We start from the raw sequence: 10,000 nt of genomic DNA, 5'->3' as shown, positions 1-10,000 counted from the left end.
GCAGTACACAAGTTACACAGAATCACAAAAACAGACACAGCAAACAAAAAACTGATTTACAGTACATTCAATTCAATTTCAATTTTATGTTGTAAATCAATGATCAATGTAAATCAATTTAAAATAACATAAAAAGGCTTATTGAAAACATGTACATTGTTCAAATTTCGTTTGTTTAAGCTTAGCTAGCAGTCGTTTCAAAAAACGTCTTAGCTATCTATGATTGTTAAGATTGGTAACGTTACCTCAAAACGCCAAGTGACAGCCTTTGTTGTGTTTGGTGCTAACTTGTAGCTAGCAGTCATTTCAAAAACATTTTAGCTATCGTTTGATTGCTAACGTTCATAGGTGTATATATCTATGGCTAACGTTAGCTCAAAACGCCGTTAGCATCTAGTAGGCTACTTGATTGCTAAAGTTAGCTCAAAACGCCGTTAGCATCTTAGCTAGCAGTCGTTTCAAAAACGTTTCTCAACTCTACTGTCTCACTCTCAACTCACTGTCTCACTCTCTCAACTCTACTGGCACTTCAGTTATTAGAAACATACTTTAGAAATCAAAAAGAGCTGCAACTCACGATTATTAATGGATTATTATTATTATCGTGTGTATGTGTCTGTGTGTGTGTGCGTGTGTGTGTGTGTGTCTGTGTGTGTGTGTGTGTGTGTCTCTCTGTATCTGTGTGTGTGTGTGTCTCTCTGTGTGTGTCTCTGTGTGTGTGTGTGCATGTGTCTCTCTGTATCTGTGTGTGTGTGTGTCTCTGTGTGTGTGTGTGTGTGTGTGTGCATGTGTCTCTCTGTATCTGTGTGTGTGTGTCTCTCTGTATCTGTGTGTATCTCTCTGTGTGTGTGTCTCTCTGTGTGTCTCTGTGTGTGTGTGTGTGTGTGTGTCTCTCTGTGTGTGTGTCTCTCTGTATCTGTGTGTGTGTCTCTCTGTGTGTCTCTCTGTGTGTGTGTGTGTGTGCATGTGTGTCTCTCTGTATCTGTGTGTGTGTGTGTGTCTCTCTCTGTGTGTGTCTCTCTCTGTGTGTCTCTCTATGTGTGTGTGTCTCTCTGTGTGTGTGTGTGTGTCTCTCTGTGTGTGTGTGTGTGTGTCTCTATGTGTGTGTGTGTCTCTCTCTGTGTGTGTGTGTGTGTGCATGTGTGTCTCTCTGTGTGTGTCTCTCTGTGTGTCTCTCTGTGTGTGTCTCTGTGTGTGTGTGTGTGTGTGCATGTGTGTCTCTGTGTGTGTGTGTGTGTGTGTGTGTGTGTGTGTGTGTGTGTGTGTGTGTGTGTGTGTGTGTGTGTGTGTGTGTGTGTGTGTGTGTGTGTGTCTCTCTGTGTGTCTCTCTGTGTGTGTGTGTCTGTGTGTGTGTGTGTGTGTCTCTCTGTGTGTGTCTGACCTGCTGCCTTGCTTCTCCTCCTGCGTGGGGAAGATGTGCGTGCGGAGCTCCAGGATGTGTTCCCGTCTCAGCGCGGCCAGCGCGGCCAGCCGGCTCTGCAGCTCGCGGCTGCGGCGCTCCAGCAGGTCGCCAAGGCGACTGTTGTGGCGCTCGATCTTATCCCGTTTCTCCTGGTGGCGCCCGGCCCGGCGCTGCAGCCGCTGGCTCTCCTCCAGAGAGCAGCGCAGCAGCTCCTTATCTGCAGGACCAGGGACACAGGAACCAATCAGGGACACAGGAACCAATCAGGGACACCGGAACCAATCAGAGACACATGAGCCAATCAGAGACACAGGAGCCAATCAGAGACACAGGAACCAATCAGAAACACAGGAACCAATCAGAGAGACAAACCAATCAGAGACAAAGGAACCAATCAGAGACACAGGAACCAATCAGAGACAAAGGAACCAATCAGAGACAAAGGAACCAATCAGAGACAAAGGAACCAATCAGAGACACAGGAACCAATCAGAGACACAGGAACCAATCAGAGACACAGGAACCAATCAGAGACACAGGAACCAATCAGAGACACAGGAACCATCTATCTATCTACAGTGAGGAAAATAAGTATTTGAACACCCTGCTATTTTGCAAGTTCTCCCACTTAGAAATCATGGAGGGGTCTGAAATTGTCATCGTAGGTGCATGTCCACTGTGAGAGACATAATCAAAAAAAAAAAGAAATCCAGAAATCACAATGTATGATTTTTTAACTATTTATTTGTATGATACAGCTGCAAATAAATATTTGAACACCTGAGAAAATCAATATTAATATTTGGTACAGTAGCCTTTGTTTGCAAGTACAGAGGTCAAACGTTTCCTGTAGTTCTTCACCAGGTTTGCACACGCTGCAGGAGGGATTTCGGCCCACTCCTCCACACAGATCTTCTCTAGATCAGTCAGGTTTCTGAGTTTGAGCTCCCTCCAAAGATTCTCTATTGGGTTTAGGTCTGGAGACTGGCTAGGCCACGCCAGAACCTTGATATGCTTCTTACAGAGCCACTCCTTGGTTATCCTGGCTGTGTGCTTCGGCTCATTGTCATGTTGGAAGACCCAGCCTCGACCCATCTTCAATGCTCTAACTGAGGGAAGGAGGTTGTTCCCCAAAATCTCGCAATACATGGCCCCGGTTATCCTCTCCTTAATACAGTGCAGTCACCCTGTCCCATGTGCAGAGAAACACCCCCAAAGCATGATGCTACCACCCCCATGCTTCACAGTAGGGATGGTGTTCTTGGGATGGTACTCATCATTCTTCTTCCTCCAAACACGGTTAGTGGAATTATGACCAAAAAGTTCTATTTTGGTCTCATCTGACCACATGACTTTCTCCCATGACTCCTCTGGATCATCCAAATGGTCATTGGCAAACTTAAGACGGGCCTGGACATGTGCTGGTTTAAGCAGGGGAACCTTCCGTGCCACGCATGATTTCAAACCATGACGTCTTAGTGTATTACCAACGGTAACCTTGGAAACGGTGGTCCCAGCTCTTTTCAGGTCATTGACCAGCTTCTCCCGTGTAGTTCTGGGCTGATTTCTCACCTTTCTTAGGATCATTGAGACCCCACGAGGTGAGATCTTGCATGGAGCCCCAGTCCGAGGGAGATTGACAGTCATGTTTAGCTTCTTCCATTTTCTAATGATTGCTCCAACAGTGGACCTTTCTTCACCAAGCTGCTTGGCGATTTCCCCGTAGCCCTTTCCAGCCTTGTGGAGGTGTACAATTTTGTCTCTAGTGTCTTTGGACAGCTCTTTGGTCTTAGCCATGTTAGTAGTTGGATTCTTACTGATTGTATGGGGTGGACAGGTGTCTTTATGCAGCTAACGACCTCAAACAGGTGCATCTAATTTAGGATAATAAATGGAGTGGAGGTGGACATTTTAAAGGCAGACTAACAGGTCTTTGAGGGTCAGAATTCTAGCTGATGGACAGGTGTTCAAATACTTATTTGCAGCTGTATCATACAAATAAATAGTTAAAAATCATATCATGGATTTTTTTTTTTTTTAGATTATGTCTCTCACAGTGGACATGCACCTACGATGACAATTTCAGACCCCTCCATGATTTCCAAGTGGGAGAACTTGCAAAATAGCAGGTTGTTCAAATACTTATTTTCCTCACTGTATCTATCTATCTATTTATTAGGGGTGGTACGGTTAACAAAACCCACGGTTCGGTTCGTATCACGGTATTAGGCTCACGGTTTTCGGTTCTTGTTATTTTTTCTTTTAATCTTTAACACTCCAGAATATACTTCAGCATATGATATATAGCTAAAATTAGCATATTGGATGCATGTTGCACAAAATATGCACACAGTGGCAGTTCTATATTGTTTTATTTCATCATAGGTAACCAAAATGTTCACACACACACCAGACTATAAACGACGCTGGCCCTTCCTCCAGCTCCGGGCAGCCTCTCTCCCACCTGACATCTCTACAGGTGACGTGACCTGTAGCTGCATCCCACTCCACTTGAGGAGCACTCGGCTCGGTGTCTCTCAACATCTGACCAAAATCTTCTAAACTGACCTTTGTCGATCTGAAATGAAGACAGATTCAGCAACTGCACGGCCTATTTCTCGCTTAAAATGTTTTCAGAAACACGTTTCGGTGAACTGTTTTAGTACAATATGAGATCGGATTCTGAACAAGCCGCCATGACAGTCTGTTTTGAAATTAGGGACCAGCCAGACCCCATGTGACGAGCTCGTCCAATCAGCTGCCATGGGTTGCGTTTGTCACGCCCATCCCGCTCGTCATTTCCAGTAAGTGTTTTAACATCGGTGTATAAAGTGGGCACTACGGCAGTAAGAGGTTAGTGACCATTAACAGGGGACTGACCAACCAAAATCTTAAATGATGTGTGTGTCTGTGTGTGTGTCTGTGTGTGTCTATGTGTGTGTGTGTGTGTATGTATGTATGTGTGTGTCTGTATGCATACATGTATGCATGCATATATGCATACATACATGTACAGTGGGGGAAATAAGTATTTGACCCCTTGCTGATTTTGCAGGTTTGCCCACTTACAAAGAATGCAAAAATCTACAATTTTAATCATATGTACATTCTAACAGTGAAAGACAGAATCCCAAAGAAAATTCCAGAAAATCACATCATATGAATTTATTAAAATTGATAACCATCTGATGAGAAAAACAAGTATTTGACCCCTGGACAAACAGCATGTTAATATTTTGTACAAAAAGCCATTATTGGCCAGCACAGATGTCAAACGGTTTTTATAGTTGGTGACAAGGTTTGTGCACATTTCGGCAGGGATGTTGGCCCTCCTCCCTGCAGACAGCCTCCAAATCATTCAGGTTCGAGGTTGTCACCTGGCAACTCGAATTTTAAGCTCCCTCCAAAGATTTTCAATCGGATTCAGGTCTGGAGACTGGCTAGGCCACTCCAGAACCTTGATGTGCTTCTTCTTCAGCCACTCTTTTGTTGCTTTGGCGGTATGCTTAGGGTCGTTGTCGTGCTGAAACACCCATCCTCGACCCATCTTCAGCTCTCTCACTGAGGGAAGGAGATGTCGGTCCAGAATTCCACGATACATGGCCCCGTCCATCCTCCCCTCAATACGATGGAGTTGTCCCGTCCCCTTGGCTGAAAAGCACCCCCAAAGCATGATGTTGCCACCACCATGCTTGACGGTGGGGATGGTGTTCTTTGGGTTGTACTCGGTGTTCTTTGCCCTCCTAACACGACGAGTTGAGTTGAGGCCAAAAGTTCTATTTTGGTCTCATCTGACCACATCACCTTCTTCCAGGCCTCTTCTGAGTCGTCCAGGTGGTGAATGGCGAACTTCATGCGGGCCTGTACATGTTTCTTCTTGAGCAGGGGGACCTTGCGTGCGCTGCAGGATTTCAATCCATGACGGCGTAGTGTGTTACCAACCGTTTCTTTTGTAACTGTGGTCCCAGCTGCCTTCAGTTGATTCATCAGTTCCCCCCTTGTGGTTTTGGGATGATTCCTCACCGTTCGCATGATCAGGGACACCCCACGAGGCAAGATCTTGTGTGGAGGCCCAGACCGAGGGAGGTTGGCGGTGGTGTGGTGCTTCTTCCATTTCCTGATAACTGCACCGACAGTTGATCTTTTCTCTCCAAGTTGCTTTCCGATTCTCTTGTAGCCCATCCCAGCCTTGTGCAGATCAACAATCTTGTCCCTGATGTCCGTAGAAAGCTCTTTGGTCTTGCCCATGGTGGGGATGTTGGATGCTGGTTGTTTGGGTGTTGACAGGTGTCTTTTATACAGGTAACGAGGTGAGGCAGGTGTATTTGATGTAGATAATTGGTTTGGATTGGGGCTGTGTCTTAAAGAAAGACTAACTGGCTTGTAGGAGCCAGAATACTTGCTGTTTGTCCAGGGGGTCAAATACTTGTTTTTCCTCATCAGATGGTTATCAATTTTAATAAATTCATATGATGTGATTTTCTGGAATTTTCTTTGGGATTCTGTCTTTCACTGTTAGAATGTACATATGATTAAAATTGTAGATTTTTGCATTCTTTGTAAGTGGGCAAACCTGCAAAATCAGCAAGGGGTCAAATACTTATTTCCCCCACTGTATGCATACATGTATGTATGCATACATGTATGCATGTGTCAGACTCTCTTTCTTCTGTGGAGGACGGTGACAGTAAAGAACGATGAAACATTAAAACTCTAGAGACTCACCGTTCTTCTCCTCGTCGTTGGCCCCGGCAACCGCCTCCTTCAGCTGCTCGATCTTCATCTTACACGACATGATCTTCCATTTCTGATTCAGGGAGCAGCAGTTAGAAACCCAAACACACAACTAGACATGTCCCCATACCGATACCAGAGTCACAAAAGCACACACACACACACACACACACACACACACACACACACACACACACACACAAGTGGAGAGACACACACACACACACACACACACACAACACAAGCGGAGACACACACACACACACACACACACACACACACACACACACACACACACACACACACACACACACAGACACACAAGTGGACACACACACACACACACACAACACAAGCGGAGACACACACACACACACCACAAGTGGAGACACACACAAACACAATTGGAGACAAAGACACACAAGTGGAGACACACAACACAAGTGGAGAGACACACACACACACACACACACAACACACAAGTGGAGACACACAACACACACACAGACACAGACACAAACACACACACACACAAACACACACACAGACAGACACACCCCCGTTGCTCCATGTGGCCCACTGTAACTCACCATCTCATCGGCCTGCAGCTTCTGGTCCATGTTGTGGATGACTCTGAGGAGAAGATCACAGCTGAGACTAGTTTGGACTGTTAGCTGCAGACTGTGTGATGTCATTACAGGCCAGAGCCAGCCTAGTGGAAGCGGGGGGGCTGTTTGTTCAGAAAGTGGACCTTTCTGCAGTTTAATCCTCATTTTTTATTTCATTATGAGGTTCAAATACTTCCTTTTAGTGACTTTGCTGGTATCTTAATGAGCACGCTACAAACCCTAACCCGCCATCACAACTAAATGCCTAACCTTAACCCTTACCCTAACCTTAACCATCACAACTAAATGCCCCTAACCTAACCTTAACGGAATGCCTAACCTAACCTTAACCATCACAACTAAATGCCTAACCTTAACCCTTACCCTCACCTTAACCATCACAACTAAATGCCTAACCTTAACCCTTACCCTCACTTTAACCATCACAATTAAATACCTAACCTTAACCCTTACCCTCACCTTAACCATCACAACTAAATGCCTAACCTTAACCCTTACCCTCACATTCACCATCATAACTAAATGCCTAACCTTAACCCTTACCCTAACCTTAACCATCACAACTAAATGCCTAACCTTAACCCTTACCCTAACCATCACAACTAAATGCCTAACCTTAACCCTTACCCCCTCACATTCACCATCATAACTAAATGCCTAACCTTAACCCTTACCCTAACCTTAACCATCACAACTAAATGCCTAACCTTAACCCTTACCCTAACCATCACAACTAAATGCCTAACCTTAACCCTTACCCTCACATTCACCATCATAACTAAATGCCTAACCTTAACCCTTACCCTAACCATCACAATTAAATGCCTAACCTTAACCCTTACCCTAACCCTAACCATCATAACTAAATGTCTAACCTTAACCCTTACCCTCTCTCTAACCATAACCTAATTCTAACCCTAATCCTAAAACCAAGTCTTAACCCTCAAACAGCCCTTTAACCTTGTGGGGACCAGCATTTTGGTCCCCACAAGGCTGTGCAGGCCCCACAAGTATACTGTAGTCCCTGGTTTTTGGACCCCACGAATATAGTAAAACAGGTACACACACACAGTAATCTGATTACTTCTTCCAGCGCTGGGTAAAACACGTATAATTGAGGTGTTTACCTCTGTTGCAGTTGCTCCTTCTCTTCCTTCAGCTTCTTCAGCCGCTCCAACTTTTCAACGTATCTGCAGACGAAATACAAACAGTTACAAATCATATTATTATTAGTATATTATTCAAATATTTAGGACTGAAGGTGACTGCATTGTTCTTTGGATTATATATTATGTCTAGTTTGTTATTATTCGGTTTGATGTAACTGACAGATGAAACATGGAGGCCAGTAGGTAATAACTGGAAAAGAAAAAGATTTTAAAAAGTGAATGTGTGTATGTATGTGTTTAGGCTACTGATATACTGTAAATAAGTGAAGCAAAACATTTTTGGATATAAGTAAAGTAGAAAAGTACAAATTTTTTAACATGGAAATCCTTATTTGAATCATTTATAAAATGATTCATATATATATATATATATATATATATATATATATATATATATATATATATATATATATATATATATATACACACACACACACAATACAGGCCAAAAGTTTGGACACACCTTCTCATTCAATGTGTTTCCTTTTTATTTTCATGACTATTTACATTGTAGATTCTCACTGAAGGCATCAAAACTATGCGAATGAACACATATGGAATTATGTACTTAACAAAAAGTGTGAAATAACTGAAAACATGTCTTATATTTTAGATTCTTCAGTAGCCCCCTTTGCTTTTTATTAATAAGGGAAATAATTCCACTAATGAACCCTGACAAAGCACACCTGTGAAGGTAAAACCATTTCAGGTGACTACCCTCATGAAGCTCATTGAGAGAACACCAAGGGTTTGCAGAGTTATCAAAAAAAGCAAAGGGTGGCTACTTTGAAGAATCTAAAATATAAGACATGTTTTCAGTTATTTCACACTTTTTTGTTAAGTACATAATTCCATATGTGTTCATTCATAGTTTTGATGCCTTCAGTGAGAATCTACAATGTAAATAGTCACGAAAATAAAAAGGAAACTCATTGAATGAGAAGGTGTGTCCAAACTTTTGGCCTGTACTGTATATACAGAGACACACACACACACACACACACAAATAGAAACACACACAGATACATACAGACACACGCACACACACACACACACACACACACACATAAAGACACACACACAATTTGAAGAATGTAAAGTGTATATGTATGTGTGTGTGTGTGTGTGTGTGTGTGTGTGTGTGTGTATGTTTAGGCTATCGATACAAATAAGTGAAGAAATACATTGTTTGTATGTATAGTAAAGTATAAAAGTACTCCTTTTGAACAAGTAAATCCTTGTTTGTTCCAAACACTGTACTTCACCTTTCAGTGTTCCTCCCGTCAAAGTACACGAAGTCCCCGGCCTGGACGCACCGGGCACAGGTGAGTCTGCGGCGGGAGGTCCTGCACAGCGGGCACCGCTCCACCGCCACGTAGAGACCCTCCGCGTCGTCCACGGACTCAACCATCACACACCCCGTGGTGGGGTGAGCCAGATGGGGGTGATGGGGCCGGAGAAGAGGCCTCAGGCCCGGGGATGAGGCAGCACGGTCCGGGCCGAGCGGGGGGAGCCCCGCTGAGGACGCCATGTAGAGGGGACACGGTCGTGGCTAGAAGGGATACAGCTACGGCAAAATAACGCAAAAATATCGACTAAAATAATATAACTTCAGTAATTTCGTCCAGGAAACGCGGGAGTGTTTTAAATTCAAACCACGATATTTTTCCTGAACTAAACTATTCGTTTTGGTGTTTAAACATAACTGTCGTCGCCGTAGCTGTATCCCTTCCAGCCCTAACCGACGGAGAGCTAGGAGCTAACTAAACTAACCAGCTAAGCTAACGTTAACGCGACTTTTTTTTTTTTTTTTTGAAAGTTGACGTTAACGGCTTGACTCAGCGGTTTCTGTTACTCCGTTTTGGATCATCTGGCCGTTACGTTGTCCGTGATATCGTTGTCACGGTTATAACACGTTCAGAGGAGGCGACAACAGACAGACAACGGGGTTGTTTTTGTTTTGACGAGCGAGCAGAGCGATGAGCATTGACATATATAAAAGGCGATGAGTCTGTCACTTCCGGGTTCCTCAGAAAACGTCACGGTTTGTTTACGAAAAGACGTAA

The 10,000-nt window shown here is 43.8% G+C and overlaps 1 protein-coding gene across 1 annotated transcript in view; it reads right to left on the bottom strand.

Moving 5' to 3' along the window:
- The window catches only part of atg14 (autophagy related 14), a 23,737-nt gene extending 13,779 nt beyond the window's left edge, over window positions 1-9,958 (bottom strand). The window contains 5 exon segments of the mRNA XM_028566193.1: window positions 1,382-1,619; window positions 6,128-6,209; window positions 6,727-6,769; window positions 7,893-7,955; window positions 9,200-9,958. Of these exon segments, the coding sequence (XP_028421994.1) occupies window positions 1,382-1,619; window positions 6,128-6,209; window positions 6,727-6,769; window positions 7,893-7,955; window positions 9,200-9,465 (692 nt within the window). The 5' untranslated portion in view covers window positions 9,466-9,958.
- Between the last annotated feature and the right edge of the window lie 42 nt (window positions 9,959-10,000).

The sequence above is a fragment of the Perca flavescens genome, chromosome 20, assembly GCF_004354835.1.
Source record: "Perca flavescens isolate YP-PL-M2 chromosome 20, PFLA_1.0, whole genome shotgun sequence".
Lineage (NCBI taxonomy): Eukaryota > Metazoa > Chordata > Actinopteri > Perciformes > Percidae > Perca > Perca flavescens.
This window is presented reverse-complemented; position numbering and strand designations above follow the sequence as displayed.